Source organism: Carettochelys insculpta, chromosome 14 (genome assembly GCF_033958435.1).
Source record: "Carettochelys insculpta isolate YL-2023 chromosome 14, ASM3395843v1, whole genome shotgun sequence".
Lineage (NCBI taxonomy): Eukaryota > Metazoa > Chordata > Testudines > Carettochelyidae > Carettochelys > Carettochelys insculpta.
In genome coordinates this window covers 5362831-5386201 of record NC_134150.1, presented here as the reverse complement: position 1 = coordinate 5386201, position 23371 = coordinate 5362831, and the positions used below count along the sequence as shown (strand labels likewise).

The following is a 23371-nucleotide window of genomic DNA, read 5'->3' as shown; positions in this document are numbered from 1 at the left end:
GGAAAAGCTTTTCTAGATTTGGTTTTAACAAATAGGGAGGGGCTGGTTGAGAATTTGAAAGTGGCAAGCAGTTTGGGTGAAAGGAGTGGCGAAAGGAAGAACAGCAAAATAAAGACAATGGATTTCAGGAAGGCAAATTTTAATAAATTCAGAGCTGGTAGGTAAGGTCCCATGGGAAGCAAGAGTATGAGGAAAAACAGCTCAAGACAGTTGGCAGTTTTGCAAAGGGACATTACAAGGGTACGAAAGCAAAATGTTCCCCTGGATAAGAAAGAGGAAATGCAGCAAGAAACCAGCCTAGCTTAACTAGGAGACCTTCAATGATCTACAAATCAAAAAGGAATTGTTTAAAAAATGGAAACTAAGTCAAAGTACAAAGGAGGCGTATAAACAGATAACAAAGGAATGTAGGGGCAAAATTAGAAAGGCAAAAGTACAAAAGGAGCTCATCCTAATTTGAGACATAAGGGGAAACAGGAAAACAGAGAAGGGTCAGTGTATGTGCAGGCCTAGGACTGAAAGATTAGCTATCAGAGTGCAGCTTAATTTCTTCCTTTTTGTTTTCAGACTCTCTCCTAAGGGAGGGTGAAGAGCTTGGGGTTACCCCACAGGGAGATAGCCCGAGTGTGTCTGCCTGGGTTCTAAAGAGGGGTTTTCTTACTTGAGTGGTGGCAGCTACTTGCCAGGTCAGGGAATCTGTGACCCTGGGAAGCTTATAAGCAAGAGCCAATAGAGGCAAAGGATTTTCAAGGTCTCTTGTGGGCCCCCCACTTCTGCATTCAGTTCTTGGCCAGCAGGTCCCCCTCATCCACACGCCCGGCCCTGTTTCCAGCCAGTTCTGGCTAGTTGCTGCAGTGGCTGGCGAGTGTGGGCAGGCAGTGGCTGGTTTCGTATCACCTCTGCTGCCCACACATACCCTTTACATGCTTCCCTGCACCCAGTGCTGCTGACAGATTCTGCAGGCCCCAGGGCAAGATGTGAGGAGGACCCACCTCTGAGCTCCAGAAATCGGGGCTGGGGGTCAATAGGAGAAAGGGGGGCCTAAGGCATTCAGCCCTCACCACTGCCAGGACTGTGGTGCTGACCCCCCTAAGCTGCATGCAGCCAAAGCCGCGCTGCTGTGGCAGTTCAACGGGGCCCAGAGCTCCAGCCACTGCCGCCGCTATTTTGGCAGCAGAAGTGACTGGAGCTCTGGATCCCCTTGAAAGGCCAGGCCCAGGGACAAGTGTCCCCTTCCCCCACTCCTCAGTTGGTGGGCCTGCTCCCCCACTTCACTGTCCTCTCCCTGCTGTGCCATTAACCCTCAGGCCTGGTGCTCCTCCGTGTCTTCCCACTCCCACAGCACAATGCATTTTGCTCCCAGCGCTGCACAGAGAAACAACCGCTGGTCAGCAACAGAGAAGAAGCCATGTTAGTCTGTATTCTATCAGAACAAAACAGCAGCCACATAGCACTTTAAAGACTAACAAAATAATTTATTATGTGAGAAGGTTTTGTGGGACAGACCCACTTCTTCAGATCATAGCCATACCAGATCATAGCCATACCAGAACAGACTTGATATATAAAGCACAGAGGTTCAAAAATTGTTGTCTAGCTTGGCAAATCAGAGGAGCAGGAGGGCAGCGGGTGTGGGGTGGGGTGGGGAAGTTAAGAGTTAGCTAACACATCAAAGTATGTAAATGAGTCATTATAAATTAATGTATGTAAAAGAGTCATTGTAAGGACTATTTTACATACTTTGATGTTTTAACTAACTCTTAACTTCCCCACCCCACACCCCTTTCCTGCCGCTTCTCTGCTCTTGTGATTTGCCAACCTTGAAAACAATTTTTCTGATTTTTCAACCTTGGTTACAATTTTTGGACTTCTGTGCTTTATATAGTGAGTCTGTTCTGGTATGGCAGTGATCTGCAGAAGTGGGTCTGTCCCACAAAATCTCATCACCTAATAAATTATTTTGTTAGTCTTTAAAGTGCTACATAACCCCTGGTCAGATCATTCAGCTCACCAGCAGCCTGACTGGAAGTTATGGAAAGTTCAAGACGGAAGGAAGAGATGACCTCTGCAAAGACACGGAATAAGTCATCCCTTCTCTCCATGCACCCCTGTAGCTGGAGGCCACTCCTGTACCTTCCATCCTGCCCAGAGCTCAAAGGTTGCTGCTGGCCATTTTCTGGTGTGAATGCCCACAGATATCTGGAAGGGAGGGGGTGTGAACCTGCGTGCCCTGCACATGTTGCCTCAAAAAGATGCAGGACCAAGATGCAGTCCGAGGCCCAGCCAGGCATGGAGGGTGGCGAGCAGTAGGCAGGGTCAGGTTGGTCAGACACTCTCATCCCTGTTTGAGAGAGGTGTATGGGAATGTGTGTGTGTCACTTTTCCCCAAGCAAACCTTACAGATAAGAAGGTATATAAAAGACTCCAGCTGCACAGTATTTCTTTTTAACGGATTCCATCAACTTGATGTTAACGTGAATGTTTGTATTGCACGGTTCTGACTGATTGCCAATGAACTCACTTGAGTAGGAGTAATTTAACCAGGTGATCCATATTCAGTGTAGGGAAATATGATCAACCTAAATATAAAGAACCTAGGCAGACAGCCCATGTGCAGCATCAGGTGAGAAGACTGCCAGTTCTAGCTTCTGCAAGTAAGCACGGACACATGGGCTGTATGCAGAGGAGACTTTTCTCCAACACAGCTTGATCTTCCAAGCAAAAGGAATGGGAAGTCCCTCTTCCCATTTACCTGTGTGACAGAGTGAGCACGCACTGGGCCCAAAGGGGTTAGTATCACACTAGGGCCAGAGGAAAGGTCCTGCCCCTCTGGCTGTACTGAGCATACTGAAAGTGCTCAGCTCAGTGTGTGAGAGTTGGATGAGAGCAAGGACATGTGGTGGAAGTGTCTACCTGCTAAGAACTGCCCCCCGCTAAGAACCAGCCACAGACCCTCTCTGTTGGAGATGAGGACCCATGGGCTCAAACTAAGCTTCCGCAGCCCACAAAGAACCAGCGATAGCCTGCACTGAGGGACCTGGAAATCCTGAGATTTCTTGAACTGATGTTCCACCAGCTATAGAGGGAAGCACCCCAGGGTGGGCAAATGGACTATAGAATCCTCGGGTTGGAAGAGACCTCAGGAGGTCATCAAGTCCAACCCCCTGATCAAAGCAGGACCAACCCTAACTAAATCATCCCAGCCAGGGCTTTGTCAAGAAAGGACTTAAAAACCTCTAGGACGGGAGGGAGATGAAATGCGGTGCCAGAGGCAGGCTGGGGCCAGGAGGTGCTTACCTAAGCAGCTCCTTTCCAGCAGCACTCTCAGGCAGGCTTTCCTCCCTACCAGCTGGCCTTTAGCTCATGCAGTGGAGCACATGGCTTTAGCCCCTAAAGTGGCAGGTTCATTTCCTCCTGTGGATGACCAGGGACTGTCATCCTTACGGACAAGTCCCTGCCAGCAGCCCCCACAGCTGTTGCATGTGGCTCTCTGAGCTGGTGGGAAGACTTCCAGGACTGCCCCCACCCTCCTTTAAAATCTCTCAGCTCCTATTGGCTGAAAACTGGTCAATGTAAGCACCATGGGCCAGTTTAAAAGGCTTGGTGGGTGGGATGCGGCCCACTGGTTGAATCTTGGCTGCCTCTGCCCTTGTGTCCGTCTTCCTCCAACTCTTGGCAAGCCAGGAAGGCTGAAATGGCAGCTGGTGGGTCATAGGGTGGTGTACAGGCCTACACTTTGTCAACCAGTCTTCTCCAGCCTCATTCCCTCTCCTTTTCCGGATGGAGAAAGGATTCAGTCCTCCCCACGTCAAGCACTGATGTAACTCCCATTTACATTTATGAGCCTTACATGTGCACATCAAAGGAAAAAAAATGCTTTAATCAGCCAGACATGTCAAGACACTCACCACTCAACCCAGAAAGTGCTGATGGCTTATTAGAGCACTCACGAGGCTCACCCCAGTTGTTTCACTACACACCCTGCACACACATGCTATCACAGCAGAAAGGGTATTGACCCACTTTCGTAGCATCCCATGAGATGGTGCAAGTCTCGGAGACGTGGAAAAAAAAGCTCATTGCTTTTCCCACTAGACCAAGTCAGTTTATCCCTGATGTAATGAATGCCTTTGATGCTGTGTGAATTTGTTTCCTCCTCCCAAAAGAGGATAAAAACCATTAAAGCTCCACATGCCTTTATACAGAGGGATAAGCATCACAATCTTCAATTTCCATATTTACAAACTGAGGTGCAGGAAAAGAATAATGTGACTTACCCAGGCTAGGGTCGTACAACTTGTCACTAGTACAGCTGAGACTCAGACTCAGAACTTACAGGCTCACAAACAAGTGCTTAGTAATGCAAAGCAAAGTAGTAGATTCTATTTCGCATCCTGACCTGTTTATGGGGAAAAAAAATAATTGATTATATCCTTAATGCAGTAAAATATTTCCAACATGTACTAAGAACTGGGAGACCCGTTGTGACTTATTGACTGACCCATTGAGAGGAGTGAAACAATCACTGTGTTGCTTGTTCATACAATGAGTTAGTTTTTAGTTTCCATAATATTACTTCCTAATTTGCTAGTGAATGTGCATTAGTATCTGTACTGTGTCGTCTTCCTTGAGTTAATCCCAACAAATGGGACTGGTGCTACAAACCCTTTTCCTCCAAAGTGCTCTGATCAGGGCCATGTCTTTTGTTATGCCACATGCCCAAGGGGTCATGGTCAATGGTTCAATGTCTGGTTGGCAGTCGGTTTCAAGTGGAGTGCCCCAAGGATCAGTTCTTGGGCCAGTATTGTTCAACATCTTTATTAATGACCTGGATGAGGGGATGGATTGCACCCTCAGCACATTTGCAGATGACACTAAGCTAGGGGAAAGAGTTAAATATATTGGAGGGCAGGGATAGGGTCCAGAGTGACCTCGATAAACTGGAGGATTGGGCCAAAAGAAATCTGATGAGGTTCAGCAAGGAGAAGTGCAGATTCCTGCACCTGGGACAGGGGAATCCCAAGCACTGGTACAGGCTGGCTAAGTAGCAGTGCAGCAGAAAAGTACCTGGGGATTACCATGGCTAAGAGGCTGGATATGAGTCAACAGTGTGCCTTTGTAGCCAAGAAGGCTAATGGCATATTGGGGTGCATTAGGAGAAGCATTTCCAGCAGATCTAGAGAAGTTATTCCCCTCTATTTGGGTGCTGGTGAGGCCACCTCTGGAGTATTGCATCCAGTTCTGGGCCCCACCCCATGCAGAAGGGATGTGGACGCATTGGAGTGGGTTCAATGGATGGCAATGAAAATGATTAAGGGGCTGGAGCACATGACCTATGAGGAGAGGCTGAGAGATTTGGGCGTATTTAGTTTGCAGAAGAGAAGATTGAGGGGTGATTTGATAGCAGCTTTCAACTTCCTGACAGGAGATGGAGAGAGACTGTTCTCAAAGGTGACAGATGGCAGAACAAGGAGCAATGCTCTGAGGTTAAAGAGGGAGAGGTGTAGGTTGGATATTAGGAAAAATTATTTCACCAGGAGGATGGTGAAGCAATTGAATGTGTTACTGACAGAGATGGTGGAATCTCCATCTCTAGAGGTTTTTAAGTCCCAGCTTGTCAAAGTCCTGAATGGGATGATTTAGTTGGGCTTGATCCTGCTTTAGGCAAGGCCTGGAGTAGTTAACCTCCTGAGGTCCCTTCCAGCCCTAGAATTATATGATTCTATGCCAGTGGCTTTCTTTATGACAGCCCACCACGTCTTCTAATTGTCTACTCCAAGCAGCTGAAAAAGTGGGTCTCACCCACAGTAGTTCATTAGCTAATACATTTGTTAGTCTTCAAGGTGCCACAGGACAGCTTGTTATTTGTGAAGCTACAGACTAATGTGGTCACCCCTCTGAGACCTCTTCTGCCAGCTTCTCTGGCTTTTTCTTGCAGATACCCTTCACTGGACTCTTACACAGAGCTGTGAGGAATGTACCGTAACCAAACCATCTGAACCCGCACTTCCTATTTTTTTTACATTTATGGGTGAGTATCTCTGTAACATACACATTCCTCATGTGACCCTTCCTCCTTACAGAACTCATCCATCTTAACATTCGTATTTTTTTCTTCTTTGCTGCTCAACATTCATTGCTGTGTGTTAAAATCAGACAGTATCATTTTATAGCCTTTCCTTTTAAATGTTACTGATATTTTACTGTCACATACTACACCACTTCTCCCTCTCCATTTGAGCCAGGCATTTATGATCTTAGTGCTAATTTAATCCTCCATTTCCCTGAATTCTGTAGCACGGATGTTTCAAACTTTGCATTTTAGTTATTACCCACTCATCCAGTTTCCACAACAATTCTTCAATATTCACAATATTTGAATTACATTGTAAAAAGCAAGATGCTCTAATAATAGAGTTCTCTTTACAGCTCCAACCATTGCTAAGGGGCCATAGACTCACAGATTCCAAGGTCAGAAGGGGCCACTGTGATCATCCTATCTGATATCCTCCATAACCCAGTTCCTAGAAGTTCACAAAATAATTCCTTGGGTATCTTTTAGAAAACTATCTGAGCTTGATTTTTAAGATTGCCAGTGGTAGACAGTCTACCATGACTTGGTAAATTGTTCCAATGATTAATTACTCTCCACTGTTAAAACATTGTTTTATTTTTGGTTAGTTTCAACTTCCAGCCATTGGATTGTGTTAGCTCTTTCTCTGATAGACTGAAGAACCTCTTATCAAATATTTGTTCCCCCATTTAGCTACTTACAGACTATAATCAAGACACCCCTTAACCTTTGCTTTGTGAAACTAAATAGATGGACATGTTTTTAACCCTATTGTAATGGCTCTTCTTTAAACCTCTTCTAATTCAGCAACCTCCTTCTTGAACTGGACTCTAAACTGGTGCCACACACAGAGATGAATTAACTTCTACTCTTACTTAAGCATTCACCCGAATGCTTTTCACCACTGCATTGCAGTGGAAGCTCATGTTCAGAGGGATTATCCACCACGACCTCCCATGCAGCTGTGTGGACACAAGCCTGGGGGTAAGTGGTGGTCCAAAGGGCAGGTGTGAACATAATCTGTGTAAATAGTTTTTCCAGTGGCACTGCACCCATAACTCCTATATCACTGCAATTTGTGCATGTAGACATGCCCGTAGCTATCCAGGTGCCTAACTCCCACAGATTCCAGTGCGAGTGAGGCATCCAATTATCTTTGAGGATCTGGGCCCCAGTGTCTGTGCTCCAGTCATTGATGGGCCATTTGCTGGAGTTAAGTCAAACAGGTTTAGTTAGCTCCCCGTAACGTGCAAAACAGATGTCGTGGTGAGAATATTGCTTTGGGGTACTATTCACCAAGGTCATTTGTACGACAGTTAGATGGTCCCTTTACCGGTGCATATTTCACTTATACATGCTCACATGCTGACCTGTTTGCATCATTCTGGCCTCTAGTTTTATGGCGAGTGGCCACCAGGCCATAGCCAACTCACAGGAGAATACAGCTGTCAAAAGCACATATGGCACAGCTCATTACAGGCAGAATCAAAGTTAAGCCATCTGTACATGATATACATGGTAGTAAGTATCTCCAAAGGAACATCTCACGAGGATTCATTGAGTGTCCCACACTGAGATACTTCCCATATCTAAGGAGGGCGACCATTCATCCCATTGTTTCCAGGACAGTCCCATATTTCAGGCATCAGGAAGCCATCCCGACTTATTTTAACAGAAGGGCTTATTTCCCATATTCACACCCCCTGCTGAGCTGCCCTTCTTCCAAGTCAGCTCAGTTGTAGGAACCAGATGTTGGCTGGAGAGCATGTGTAGCACGTACTGACCAGCCAGGTGTGCAGCCAGCAGCAGGAGAGAGAGCCAGGGACCCCATTATACAGTAAGGAAGGGTATGTTGTGCCAGAGGGAGGTGATGTGTGTTCCTCCGCTCGCTCCTTGGTTAATATTTTGAGGGGACCTGGTGCCCCACTTTGCAGCAGCTGTCCTTCCAGCCAGGAGACCTCTGTGGAGAGAGATCACCTGCAGGGCAGCTATCCCTGGAACTGGGGAACTCCCCCATGGGGCAGCTGTCTTCCACAGCCAAGGAGCCCTCCCCCAGGTCAGAGTGGCAGCCCTGTTCCTGGCAACCCATGGTGTGTACATGATAACAGTTGGTCAATGTTGACTTTGTAATATCATATACACCTCACTGCAAGACAAGAAGAAAGCTTTTACATTAGAAGCCATGGACACATAGTTTTGTCCATTACAAGCTTCTGGCTAACTTCAGTTCAATTAAAATATATAGTTTTAAGTTTTCTACATTTTAGTTATTAAAATGTGGTGTATCTGTTTAACGGGCGCTCAGTAACAATGTTATTTTGAACGTTTGTACAGCATCAGTCTGATTTCTGCTGAAGTCCGAGCAATTTTACCAGGTGTCATGTATTTGGCACAGGGAAAATATGGTCAGCTGAGGGAACATGGAGGTTGATTACAACTTGCATCTGCATAAGTGTGATTCATGTTTATTGTTTATGATAAGAGGGGGAAGGCATTGGCTGTGTGTGTTGACGAATATTGATAGGCTTGTGCACGTTACAGAAGAGCTAACAATGAAGATTAATGATGACAGCAGTAGCAGCTTCATTATCCACTGTTGAATGGATGCCAGGATATGTCAGTACCACAGGACTGTGCTCTTCAGAAGTGCTGAGTATCCACAACCCCAGCTGAAACCAACAGCAGCTGTGAAGGCATAAAACTTCCAAAAAACTAGTCTGTCCAACTCCCTTTAAAGTAACTGATTTCAGTTGAAGTTGGATGAGGCCCTTCACTGCTGGTCATTCTTAGGCATCAGTAAATGTCATTGTAGGCATGGTTCCTGCAATGTTAAAGATGCCATGCATAACAAATCTGAGATGTATAATCAGTGCTTTATTTCTAGAAAAAAAGGTGCTGGAACCCCTGTGCAGGCTGAAATCACCACTAGGCTTAACCTACTTCAGCTCTAAACCACCCCTCCCCAAACCCAGGATTTACTTACTTACCCAGGAGCTCCACATGCTGCTGCTCCCTTCTGCTCCTTTACTGGCCGCCGTCTCCTCTTCACCACGGATGCATGGCTTCTCCCAGCCCCCCACACGTACAGCACAGCAGGGGTAGTTCCCAGTGCCCTGCCATGTGGAAAGAGCAGGATTCAGTTTAAGACAAAAGATATCATACTTCCCCTATATAAAACTATGGTACGCCCACATCTTGAGTACTGCGTGCAGATGTGGTCTCCTCACCTCAGAAAAGATATATTGGCATTAGAAAAGGTTCAGAAAAGGGCGACTAAGATGATTAGGGGCTTGGAACGGGTCCCATATGGGGAGAGGCTAGAGAGACTGGGACTTTTCAGTTTGGAAAAGAGGCGATTGAGGGGCGATATGATAGAGGTATATAAAATCATGAATGGTGTGGAGAAAGTGAATATAGAAAAATTATTTACCTTTTCCCTTAATACAAGAACTAGGGGACACCAAATGAAATTGATGGGTAGTAGGTTCAAAACTAATAAAAGGAAATTTTTCTTCACACAGCGCACAGTCAACCTGTGGAACTCCTTGCCCGAGGAGGCTGTGAAGGCCAGGACTCTATTAGGGTTTAAAAAAGAGCTTGATAAATTTTTGCAGGTTAGGTCCATAAATGGCTATTAGCCAGGGATAAAGTATGGTGCCCTAGCCTTCAGAACAAGGGCAGGAGATGGCAGGAGATAAATCACTTGATCATTGTCTTCTGTTCCCCTTCTCTGGGGCACCTGGCATTAGCCAGCATTGGCAGATGGGATGCTGGGCTGGATGGACCTTTGGTCTGACCCAGTATGGCCATTCTTATGTTCTTATGTTCTTATGTAATTGGTTTAACAACCAGATCCCTCCTGCCAGCCATTAAATTGAGTCCTACCCTTTCAGGGCAGCAGGCAGGGCAGCTAGAGGAGTGAGCAGCAGCAGAAGCTGCAAATGGCTCCTTAAAGCTACATGGGGCTTGGAGCCGCCCACTCAGTTTCCAAAATGGCAGCGCTGGGAAAAAAGGTGCTGGAACTCCATTGCAGCGCGTTCCACTGGGGCAGGGGGAAGGCCCATGTGTAGTGTATATAAAGGGATAAAGGTTCTTTGGAGTTGTAATATACCCTACATCCATTTCCTCTGCTTTTGAGTCTGATCCGCTCAGTGTAGCACTGCTGTGTGCCAAATTGAGATACCCAAGTGATGAAGGCTGGAGTCCAGCTAAATTCTTGGGAAGCCAACTGGAAATAGATGATTCTCTGATATAATTAACATAGCTGGAGTTAAATAAAGCAGCAGAAATGTAGCACTTTAACAAAATGATTCATTTGGTGATGAGCTTTCATGGGACAGACCCACATAAAGTAGATGTGTCCCACGAAATCTCATCACTGAATAAATCATTTTGTTTAGTCCTTAAAGTACTACATTTCTGCTGCTTTATTCTGTTGGAGTACAGACTAACATGGCTATCTCTCTGTTACTATAGCTGGAGTTAGCGTAGCATAGGCTGACTTATTGTGATGTCTGCATCATGCTGGGTCAATGCGGGCAACTCCCATCAACTTACCTTACATTTCGCATTCCAGGGGAGTTCCGGAGTTGATGGGAGAAAAATCTGCCGTGAACAGTTTTGACCTCGTAGTGGAGCAGCCAAGCTCTTAGTTGGATCAGATGCCTTGTCATTTTAGCTGCTAGCCTATTTATTTACCAAATTTAGCACAAACATTCAGTTTTCAACCTCGTTCATTTACATCCCAAGTCCCATCTTCCAAAAAATTACTCCTCCTTCCATGTGTTCATTATTCATGTCAGGCCATGCCTCAGCTACAAACCACAATAGAAGTAATGTGGTACATTCATTGCATCTAAACATCTGTTTGGCCTCCTCCAATAACCAAACTATAGTCAGGAGTGACTGTTGCCCTGGTAACAAAATACCTCCTCGAGCAACCGTTGCCACTTGGACCATGATGAGATTACGACTACTTGAAAGTAACGATACTAACAAATCCAGCTTGCCCTATCAATAATTACAGAGTAACCTGTCTGTACAGACTCTGATTTTATAGTACAGGTGTCATGAATGAATGCCTATAAAGGGTTAAACCCAGAGATAGTAGGTTCTGTGTGGGCCAGCAGCCAAGTGAGGCAATGGGAAGAGAGGGGGATTTTTGAAATGAAGCAGTTACCTGCTGGGAGGGTCTTTTGTGTGCCTGGAGGACAGACATAGAGGCTATGTTTAGATTGCTAAGAACTGTCAGCCAAAGATATGCAAATTGAGCAATACATTTGTATATCGCCTGCTGATGGTTCAGTCGGGGAGGGGATTTCCCGACATTGGCCCATCCACACAAGGCCAAATGTTGGGAAAACCCCCTTCTACCAAGACATCCCTTCTTCCCCATAGGACGAGGATGACCAGAATGTTGGCAGAACACTCCCAAAGCAGCAGTCTTCTATTGGGAGACATCTGGGCTCCAGACAGAAAACTGCAATTTAGACATAGCCAGAGATGGTTTAAGTCTGAACGAGACTTGGAGGATTTCAGAAAATATCCAGGCTTCAAAAAAAAATATGGGCATGCAGATATGTAAGTAGAAAGGAAATGTTTACTCAGAAGCTAGAACCCATTTTTTATTTTGGGTTTGTAATGCAATAATTTGATTCCTGTGCCCGAGAGAAGGGTCTGTGTATATATCTGCCTAAGGCTGGAAGTTCAGCTCTCTGAGATTGCAGGGTTGTTTTTTTTCTTGTCTCTCTTTGTTTTCAAGCTCTCTTCTAAAGGAGGGTTAGGAGCATGGAGCTACTCCATGGGGAGACATCCCAAGTGTGTCCTTCTGGATTCTAAAGAGGGGTTTGTCTCATTTGGGTGGTAGCAGCTCCCTCCCAGGATTTGTGACCTTGGGAAGCTTTTAAGAAAGAGCCTATAAAGGCAAGGTATTTTTAAGGTCACTTGCAGGCCCCCACCTTCTGCACTCAGTTTATCAGAGCGGGGTAACAATGGGTAAACAGAATTGGTGTGATAGGCGCAGAACACCAGTACAGAGCTGCACAGAATTCTTAAACAAATCACATTCGGATGCCAGCTTAATTTGGTTTTGGTTTTGTTTTGTTTTTTTGGTTGTTTGTTTTTATTTTTGCTTTTGTGCCCAGATATTTTGAGGTGGTGGCTGATGTCTGTTTGCCTTGGACAAGTAATTTACTTTTTTTTGCAGATGGGTAAAATACGTTAGCAAGTACATGTTATATCTGGACTGGTACATTTTAATCATGGTTCGGCAAGGCAGTGTTCCAGCAATGCTCTACCGAATAGCTTTGTGAATGTCATGTAGCACGTAAGTGCACATGGTTTGTTATCTGACTGCATCTCCCTTGTGAATGGCTGGTGTGGTTTCCCAGCTTTCTCTTGGTGAGTTTCCTGAGACAATACTGCCCACAGACTGCATCTGTTGTCACCAATGCTATCAATCCAATGGGTTGCTTTGGCATGATCACATATTTTCATGCATCTCATCCAGTGTCCCTTAGCATGTACTCTAGGAAACCCCTTAACAATTACGTCTCCGTTATGTGACGCAAGGTTGCTGATAGGACTTGTAACCAATCACCTGTCTGACAGTGTCAAGCCAGGGCAAGGACATCCCAGTAAATCATGGCTCTTAGTGCCTTTCAGGGTTTCACCAGCAGCCAGGTATCCTGTAGCCATCTAGGCAGCTGCTTGTTCACCACATGCAGTGTGGGTATGCAGGGGCTGTAAGTGTGGCAAATGCGTGCACAGTCACCACATGCAGCTGTCGGTGTGTTAGCCCTGAAACAGCAGTCAGCAGTGTCCTTTCCAGTGGAGCCTGGAGCCTGTGTATGACTCACTGACTCATTCTAGTGAATCTGCACAATAGTCAGAAAAGAGGCTCTTAGTGATACTAGAGTCATGACTACTGGAGCCCCTTATTTCCCACAAATGTAAAAACAAAACAATCCCAAAAGCCAAAATCCCTGGAGCCCAGAGTCACAGCACCATTCCATTTTCCCCAGCTGCCTCTTACCCACCTCATGGCTAGGCCAAACCTGAGCAACAACAGGTCAGACCACCTGGTGTGAGGATCCCCGCCCGCTGCTGTGGGATGATTTCGGTCTCCAGCTCCCTTTGCTTCCTCCACCCTGGAGCCTCCAGTCCTCGGTGGGAATTTCAGGAACTTCATTTTCTTTCGTGTCATCTCCCCCAAGCCCTGCCACACCCCTGCATGGGACAAAACACAGCCAGAGGTAACTCAGGGGAGGTAAAATGAAAAGTTACAAAGATAAAAAGAATTTCACGTGTTTCTCATGCTTGCCATAGAAATGCTGTAGATTTATTAATTTTATAAAAACTGAAGGCATACGTGGGATATGCAAAAATGTTTTCAGATCATTTCCACTACTCTTCACTAGATATGTGCCTACAGATACCCTGGGAGGTAGAGCACTTTGATGAAAAGTAGGTAAATGGAGGGCCTATGATTTTCTCAGGGTCACTGTAATGGGGTGATCTGCCACTTTGAAAGCCAGGGAGCAGCTGACACGTTCTAGATCAAAGCCCAGCCAACAGGCAGGTGCTAAGAATCGTCTGACCCATCTGGATAGCGTCAAGTGATTTGGGTCTGATTATTTCTAGTCAAAGAATACAAAAGAGGAGCCCCACTGCCATCAGGGAGTCTTTGGGCTTGTGAAGGACTAGCATACAGACTGAGAGTCCTGCCCTCATGCTTGGCCATTGAGCTCTTACCGAAACCTGTGAAAAACTGTTCTCATTTATCAGATGTAGCTGTGGGCTTGTGTCACAAATAGGCATCAGAGTCACTGAGTGCACCTGACCTGTCAAATCAGTTACTTTTCCGCAGGGGTGCTGCTGAATGCATCTGTCTGCGTGCATGGAACTGCAGCCTGTGGAATATCCTCGAAATGCCTTAACCACTGTGACAGCTGCTAGGCCGGGAGCGGACTGGTCGCCTGGAGAGTCATTCTGTCTTTCCTCCTTACGCAATAGTCTCAGGACAGCTGCCACATGTCCAGCCCTGGCCAGGGCCAAAGAACAGTGGTTCATGAAGCAGTTGGGTGATTGGAGATGAGGGCTAGATGGCAATGGGTGCACTATAAATGACTAGACAGATAGATAAGCAGATGTCTTACAGTGTTTCCTTTTTTGGGAGGCACATGAGTTGATATCTCAGTATGACTTATGCTTGAATATCTGGGGTAATTTTAATCATTCTGTGGCCAATGCTTCTGCAGCCTGTCATGTTGGCTGCATCTGCACTGCCTCTCCCTTTTGGAAGGGGCATGTAAATGCAGCAGATTGAAAATGAGGCGCTGACATGCAAATAAGACACTGAATATTCATAATGGCAACCACTTGCTGCATCGAAAGCGCTGCATTCAAAATGCAAACTAGCTGCGTAGACAGGGTTTCTTCGAAAGGAAGCCCTGCTTTCGAAAGGAGCCCTGTCTACACAGCTAGTTTGCATTTCGAAAGCAGCACTTTCAACGTGGCAAGAGGCGACCATTATGCAAATGAGCCCACTGAATATTCATATCAACACCTCATTAGCATTTCCGAGCCACTGTATTTACATGCCTCTTCCGAAAGTGAGGGGCAGTGTAAATGCAGCCATTGAGTCCTTGGTGCATTTTTTTCCCATGGTTCTAGGCATGTTGGTTTATGCAATCATATTTCCTTTTGCCCATCCAATACACAATAGCTTTGGACAATTGCCAGCCCTCAACATCACAGGTACCTAGTGCTTCTGGCACCAGCAATTTCTTGGCACATTCTTGGTACGGTGTACCCTGCATGATGAAGGCATAGAGTCACACACCAATGCCCTAGCACCTAAATGCTTATATGACCTAACATCCATCAGGGCTACATAGTGGTTTGGTCATTGCAATCTGCTTTCAGATGCTTTACGTACATAACTGGCAAAACGCCAGCAACACTCCTTACAAAAGCTACAGGTGTCTTGAGTTTACCTGGGGCAGTAACGTAGTATGCCTGCATGGCTGGTGTCGGGATGCGGGGATGTGACGTCCTTTTATTGTAGCCTCGCTCTTACTGACCCTTCCATACAATTGCCTGCTAGCAGCCTGTGCATCCACGTGTGCATTTTCACACAACCCTTTTCCTCCCATGTGAAGTGGCTTCAGTTACCTGCCTCTCGCACATCTGGCACCTCTCTTTCCATTTGTGTGCCCACACAAGCCTGGGCTCTGATCCAAAGTCTATTCAAGGCAGCGGGCTCTGGATCAGGCGCTCAGAGAGAACAACCAGATGTACACTGTGAGATGCATTTCCTCCTTCTGTCAACATATTTGGCCAACTTCTACTATTGTTTTCCCCTGAATAACCTTACTGAATTGAGTGGGGTTCACAGTGTCATAAAATAAGGGAAGCTAGAGACGGAAAAGGTCTTTTAAATCATATAGTCAATTTCCCTTCCGGGCAGGAGGCTCAAGTGCCATTTGTGTAACTGAGAACAGAATTGACCCCAAGGGTTGTATCTAGACTTTAGCTTTTACTGAAACATTTCCCACCATTGCACTAGCATTGGAGTTCCACCCATGGGAGTGTGAGTATGGACAGGCCACCAGCATTTTTATGACTGTCATATAACAAGCTCAGAACAAGTTCAGACAACCCTAGAGTAAATGTACCACCAGCTGCCAACGCTGGGGATCTATACTAGCTATCTCACTATCCCTTGTCACCACCAGTAAAGCTGCCAATAGAGTTGCACGACAGAGGAACTTGAAGCTCAGTGTAACAACAATCATGGTGCGAAGGCGCTTCCTCCAAGACAACTACCTGTCTGTGTATGAAAGCACCTGTGGCTGCTTTGCCAATGAGCAGGGTATGTGAGTGGGCGAGTGAATGAAGGAGGTGATTGTAATGCTGCTGCTGGCTGATTCATGGCTCCTCGAGGGAGCCATGAGCAAAGAAAACACATTTGCTTGCCCACTAGATGCTAAATTATACTACACATATATAATTTCAGATAATTAAAAGGGATCAGCCTTTGAAACAGAAGATTTGCCCGAACCTGCAGGACAAACAGCCCAGCCATATTTTCCCTTCATCAGCTAATTTGGATATAAGAGGCAGCATGGTTGACTGGAGGGGGCCTGGGTGATGCAGCTGTTCTTCAATTTGAGCCTGGTTCTGACAATTTGTTTTGTGGCCTTGGGCAGGAGTCTCTTAGGTCACAATTTTCAAACCCAGGTTCCCATAGTTAGGCTCCTAATTCTATATTTCGACAGCTAGGCGAAAGTGACCCATTTTTGGAAGTAGTGAACACTCCCAACTTCCTGTAGAGTCACTGGGAGCTACAGGGTCGGCACAGCCCTGAAAACTGGATCATTTTCATACAGGTGCCTAGCCTTAGGCTCCCACGTTTAAAAAGCTTTGCCAGAAATGCTGCTGGCCTTTCCCTTCTATAAAATATGGATAATCACACTTGGCTGCCTTACCTGTTGTGCTGCTTTTCTTAGGGGTCATGGTATGTTTGGAAGAATAAAACTGGATAAATTCTAGGTCTCTTTGGGTTTTGTCATATTAAAAGGTACACAGTAACCCCTTACATGGTGCACATTTATACAGCGCATTTTTGACATAATGCTGTTTTCCTTTAGTGACCCATTGTTATGTTGTGCACACTTTTTATATAGTGCCCTCTACCAGGAAGAAATGTGGGGGCAGGAGAGTGCTCACAGCGGAGGTTAGGGCACAGAAGGGGACTCAAGGTGCTGGGCCCAGGTGGGGCTCCCATGCGCATGTGCTGCTTCCAGTTCCCAGCTGTGCTGAATGCTTGAGCCACAACCTGCAAAGTGCAGCTAAATTCAGCAGCCTTTGTAGCTGGGCAGCGCCTTCTTTCCCCCCAGGGCTGGCTCAGTGTGGCTCAGGCAGCCTCTCCAGCTGCCACTCTTGCTGTCTGGTACCTCAGAGGACAGATCCAGCCTGCTGCAGCTGCTGTGGCTAAAGTAAGAGCATCCTGGTCCCCTCCCCAGCCCAGCTTCCTGCCCCACCACAGAGGGAACATCCCAGGCAAGTTTTCAGCAAACTTTCCTCCCTCCCTGTGGTCCTGAGGAGCCCCTTGCTAACTCATTCAATACAATTTAATATTAACTATTATATTAAAATGCTGGACCCAGGTGGGGCTCTCCTTGGACAGCTCCCTGCAAGCAGCCCCCATGCCTGCCGTTCCTGGCAGAGATGGCAGCACAGCCAGGTGGCTCTGCAGGCTGCCGCCACTCCCACAGTGAGCACTCAAAGAGGGATGAGGGCAGCTCACAGAGCCACCTAGCTCTGCCTGTACCAGGAACAGCAGGCACAGTGGTGAGCACCCCACAGATCCCATATCCCAAGCCCCTGCTCTGAACACCCTCCCAGGTCCAAACGTCCTTCCAGAACCCCGGCACCCTCTGCTGTATCCACCAACATGTACAATTTTGTCATGTCTGAGAACATAACCCTATATCCCTTTTACTCCTCAGCTTCTAGAATGGGATTTTATATAAACCAGACCCCTACTAAATTCAGGGTCCATTCTGATCAATTTCACAGTCATAGAGCTTTTAAAAGAGTCAATTTTGTGATTTCAGCTATTTAAATCTGAAATGTCAAGATGCTATAATTTCAGGATCCTGACCTAAAAAAGAGTTGTGTAAGGGCTGCAAGGTTATTTTGGCGGGGAGGGCGGGTTGCGGTATTGCTACCCTTACTTGTGCACAGCTACTGGCAGCAGCAATGCCTCCAGACCTGGGCGGCTGTTCTGGTGGCTGCTGGCGAGGAACTCAGCTCTGAAGGCAGAGCCACCACATGGCCAGTATGGTCTTACCACACTCACTTCTGTGCTGCTGCCTACAGAGCTGAGCCCCCACTCAGCAGCTGCCACTGTGTCCACTCAGCTCTGAAAGCAGCAGTACAGAAGCAAGAGTGATGTGTATGGTATTGCCGCCCTTACTTCTGGTGGGGTGCTGCTCCTGGTGGGGTGCTGCCTTCAGAGCTGGGTGCCTGGGCAAGAATACAACCACCGTTCTCTAGCCACCTAGTTCTGAAGGCAGTGCAGAAATACTGTGACCCTCCTAAAATAACCTTGTGAACCCCCTTTTGAGAAACACTGGTCTCCTTGAAATCTGAATGCTATAGGCGAGGGGAACCCATGGCCTCTGGATCAGATCTGGCCCATGAGGCTCGGGCCTCCAGCCTGCCTCCTCCCCTGTTCTCCCACAGCAGCATTAGCTGGTGCTGGCACTCTAGCCATGCAGGGGACACAATAGCTGGAGCACCACTGCCTACTGGCTCAGGCCACGGTGGGGGGAGCCCTGAGCCTCATGGGCCTGATCCAGGCAAGCTGGGGCCTGATCTGGCTCACAGGCTCTGCCTGGCACAGGGAAGTGCTCCATGCAGGCACTGCCCCCCCATTGTTGCCATTGGTAGAATCAAAGCCAATGGATGTAGCGGGTAGGGGTGCTGATGGCTGCCTTCCGTGCAGCATGCAAAGCTGAGTGGAGCAACGTGCCCCCCCCTCCCCACACTGCAACAGGTAGGCACTCCCTCCCCTATCCCCCACCTTCCAGACCTCACACCCTGAACCCCTCATGCACACTTCTTCTTGTCCAGACCTCCCACCTCCAGTCCACTCCTGCTCCCTACCTTCCATCCAGAGCCCAGGCCCCAAGCTCACTCCTGCATCCCTCCCATGCATTGATCACTGAGCACACCAAAACCAGAATCAGGCTCTCCTGACTCTCTTAAAAAATGTTGTTTCCAGAGTAAACTTAGCAGGAATGTGCTGGTGCAGCTATAGAGAGCACAGAGAAAAGCCCCTGCCCTAGCCGTGGCTCGCAAGCTCAGTCACCTTCGAAGATGTGACAGCAAGGGGAGTGGTGTTACACACTTTAGGGGACATATCTGACATCCAGTTGTGCAGGTCAGGGTCGAGTGCAGGAAGGTGCTGCTCAGTCTGCACTGACTGCATCTGCTTGAGGCTGGCTCCCGCCGAGGCTCCTCTCTAACCCTACTGTGGAGAGTTGAAGACTGAGGAGGGGGGTTACAGCAGAGGATGATTTTCTGTAAGTTTGTCATTGCCTCTCTCTCTCTCTCTCTCTCTCTCTCTCACACACACACACACACACACTCACTCACAGTGTCACTCTAACATACACACCCAGGGTTAAAACAAAAAAGCAGTCATGACGCACTTTAAAGACTAACAAAATAATTTATTAGAAGATGAGCTTTTGTGGGACAGACCCACTTCTTCAGATCAGCCAGATTCCAGTTTTGGTCTGCTCAATGTATTGTGCGGCCTCAGTTTCTGGGTCTGTATAATGGGTCTTCTGAGGCTTTGTTGATGTGTTGCAAAGAACTCTGAGAATCTTGGAAGGTGCGGTACAGATGGCTTATTTTTTAGTGGCATTTAATGACTTTTCAAATAGGAGCAGTTTAAAAAATTATTTTGTTGGTCTTTAAAATGCTACATGACTGCTTTTTTGTTTTGATCCCATAGAGACTAACACGGCTATCTCTGTCACACCCAGTGTTACTATCACACACACAGAGTCATTGTCACACACACAGCGTCACTGTTCCCCCAACACAGTGCCACTGTCACACAGTGTCACTCCCCCAACACACACAGCGTCACTGCCCCCCAACATACAGTGTCACTGTCACACACACAGCGTCACTGCCCCCAACACACACAGTATCACTGTCTCACACACAGCGTCACTGCCCCCAACACACACAGTATCACTGTCTCACACACAGCATCACTGTCACACACACAGTGTCACTCCCCCAACACACACAGCGTCACTGCCCCCCAACATACAGTGTCACTGTCACACACACAGCGTCACTGCCCCGAACACACACAGTATCACTGTCTCACACACAGCATCACTGTCACACACACAGTGTCACTCCCCCAACACACAGTGTCACTGTCACACACACAGCGTCGCTGCCCCCAACACACACAGTGTCACTCCCCCAACACACAGCGTCACTGTCACACACACAGCGTCGCTGCCCCCAACACACACAGTGCCACTGTCACACGCACGATCCCACTAGGGGGCAGCGGCCCCTGGAGGCGGCGGGGCGGACCCTGCTTGTCGCGGCCCAGCCCACAGCCGGGGCCGTCGCTCACTGCCGTGAGGCGCTGGGCGGCGCCGGCCCGCGGGCCGAAGTGGGCGGGAGCGGGGCCGTGCGCAGCGCTGGGGCGGCGCGTTGCACCCGCGCTTTCCCGCCCGGGCTGGATAAATAGCGGCAGCGGCCGCTCCGCAGCCACGTCTCCCCTCGGGTCTCCGCGGAGCGGCCGGCGCGATGGACCCCCAGGACTGTCCCTGCACGGCGGGTAAGTGACCGCCCGGTCCCGGCACCTTCCTCTCCCAGCGGGGCGCGGGCGCGTGGAGTGGCGCCCGGCGTGTTCTTCCGCGCCCGAGCTCCCCGCCGGGGGTCCGGGCTGTGGGGCTGGACGCGCCTCCCGCCCCCCACTGCGCGGCCGGTGTAACCTCGGTAGCTGCCGCCGTCCCGCTTCTCTACCTCTACCAGCTGCCAACCTACAAGCTGATCAGAACCGGCTCTGTCGCGGTTTGCTGCCCATGCGCGTTGAGCTTGTCCCGCAGACTAAGGCTGCGTCTACACTGCCAGATAAAATCGAATTTAAAGGAGTTGGCTCAATATTAAAACTTCACTGTAAATCCCATTAGCTCGAATTCGGGAGCCCCAATACTGATAACAAAATGTGGATATACCGGGTGGGTGTAGAGTCCATTTTGAATGTAAAATGTCACCTAAAGGCTAGTGTGGCAGTGCCGTGTCTTCAGTTTGAATTTATGAGCCTCCAGAACTGTCCTGTATGTATCCCACAAAGCTGCGCGGTGACCCTCTGCTGCTCTCCATCCAGGTGTGCAGCAAGTAGGTCCCAGGAAGCCCAGCTCCAGTCAGCATGAGCAGTGCAGCTGGGATGACAAACGCCAACAATTGTCTGTTTCAGGCATTACAGGGGCCCTGCAAACCCACTCTTGTCTGTCCTTGCTGGAGCTCCTCGCTCTGCCCTCAGCGGCGTCTCAGGAGCTGCCTTGCACTGCCCTTCCCGGCTGTAACAACTAACCCAGCATGCGCAACACGGGGTCGGCGGGTGGGTGGACATGTTTCAAAGGCAGTGCATACTTGCCTCCTACCTCAGGCTGCCCGCCTGGGGCTAGCAGGGCAGGGCCCTGCAACATAGCTGTTGAGAGCTGGCTGTCTCCTACGCAGTGTGTTTTCATGGGAGATGCTTACATACACATCTCTTGTGTGTTCATTTTAGGTGGCACCTGCACCTGTGGTAACAACTGCAATTGCAAAAACTGTAAATGCCCATCATGCAGAAAAAGTGAGTAGCTCAGCAGACTTCCGTAACCAATCTCACATGTAGCGTTTACAGTCCAGGTGTATATAAAATGTGCAGTTCTAACATTGTTCTAATAGAACCCATTGCTTGATATATGAAGCCAAATGACTCCCTGGAATAACTTGTTTTTTTCCCCCAGGCATGAATCTGACACTTCTCATAACCACCATCAAACAACTTTCTCTTTTAATTGTAACAGACCTCAGAGCACTGTCAGACTACCAGTTTAATCTCACTGCCATCTGGGCACCTGTGTGTCCTGTTCAGCGTGGCAGAACAGGGCTGGCATTGCAAGCAAAAATAACATGAGAGCCTTGTCTGCCTCACTTTATGGCCACTTCTGTGTGCCATAGAAGTTCCTTCCCCTCCTCCACAATGAAGTGCAGAAAGCAGGGGAGGAGGGGAGGCTGATAGACCGATTGAAATATTAGTCCACCTTTGTTGCCAGCAAAATGGAAGACAGTGGAAGAGAAGATGCCAAAGCAGGAATACACCCCAGGAGGTGGGGTGTTTTCAAATGGAGATCAGAAATAGGAAGATGAGGAATGACTAGACTAAACCAGAGGTGGTGAGGAAAGAGAAGGGGTTAAGGCATGTTGGGGAAGAGGAACAGACTGCAGAAATAGCAGTAATTTCCCATAAATAAAAATTGGAGATATACATTTCTCAGAGCTGGAAGAGAACTTGAGAGGTCGTTGGGTTCAGTCCCCTGCCTTCACAGCAGGACCTGTCACCATCCCTGGCAGAATTTTTTATTAATTTAACCTTCCCCAGATCCTTGAAAGGCCTCCTCAAGGATTGAGGTCACAACCCTGTGTTTACAAGGCTAATGTGCTAACCATTGATATATTTCTCCCCCACCCCCAGTATGTCCCCATATTGCTCCACATGACTTCCTCCAGGGGATGCAACAGTTAAGGGCTCAACTGTGTAGTCTGTTTAATTTCCCATTGAAATCAATGGGAATTCCCATCTGAATAAGAACTGTGGGATTGGGGTCTCTAAGTCTTAGATGGTGGTTCAGTTATAATTTATCCTCAGTACAAAAATCCTGGAGGGATCTTATGTCGCCTTGGCTGTGGATGCTTGTTTTGCCTGTTTCAGCCTACCACACGTGCCCCTACATGATGGGGTCACTGTTTGGCTTGGACCTCTTCTGACACTGTGTTTTTTATTAATTCCTCATTAGGCTGCTGTTCCTGTTGCCCACCTGGCTGCGTCAAGTGTGCTCAAGGATGCATCTGCAAAGGACAGCCTTCAACTCAATGCAGCTGCTGTAAATAACGTATGCTGCTTTCCTCCTTGACAATGATCTGTATATTTGGTGACATAACTATTACATTATTGTGCTTTTTTGTATATTTGTCCAAATACAATTACTATTTGTGATGTGACCAAAACTGCCTAAATCAATAAAACTACCTGTGTGTGTATGTACACATGCTTTGGAAAAGCTCTGGCTGGTAACCTTATTCTTGGACAGCACTTGTCTTTGACCTAGTGCACTCTTCCCCACCTTACACATGAGTCCCTTGCAAAACATACAAGAAGCGAAATAGCTTGTACATAAAACTCAGTCAGGTATTTCCCAGGTCTTTTTAAAAAAAAAAAAAAAAAAAAAAATACACCTGTTCCCCTCCCTTTTGATTTGTTAGGTATTAAAATCTACTCTTCAAGGTGGGGTATATTTTCTTTCTGTGAATGGGTTTGTTAAGGTCGCATCCTGTAGCCCTTCCTCTGGCAAAATTCACCTAGGGTCAAAGGCAAGTTTCTGCTTTAGTGCTCATGCAACTCCATGCTAACTCCGCAGGCTTTAAGGGCATGCTTGGGTAAAACCCCCACTGCAGTGTAAATTGTGTATAAAGCATGCT

The 23371-nt window shown here is 47.6% G+C and overlaps 1 protein-coding gene across 3 annotated transcripts in view; it reads left to right on the top strand.

Annotated features, from left to right (window-relative positions):
* The window catches only part of LOC142020801 (metallothionein-1-like), a 39121-nt gene extending 16174 nt beyond the window's left edge, over nt 1-22947 (top strand). Inside the window, exons 3-5 of one of the 3 annotated variants that reach the window (XM_075009003.1) lie at nt 5939-6031; nt 21417-21482; nt 22690-22947. In XM_075009003.1, the coding sequence (XP_074865104.1) occupies nt 6028-6031; nt 21417-21482; nt 22690-22784 (165 nt within the window). In that variant the 5' untranslated portion in view covers nt 5939-6027 and the 3' untranslated portion in view covers nt 22785-22947. Of the gene's footprint in view, nt 1-5938; nt 6032-11339; nt 11654-20293; nt 20460-21416; nt 21483-22689 lie in introns of those variants that run through there. The other 2 variants (XM_075009002.1, XM_075009001.1) reach the window with 2 other exon arrangements.
* The last annotated feature ends 424 nt before the right edge of the window (nt 22948-23371 follow it).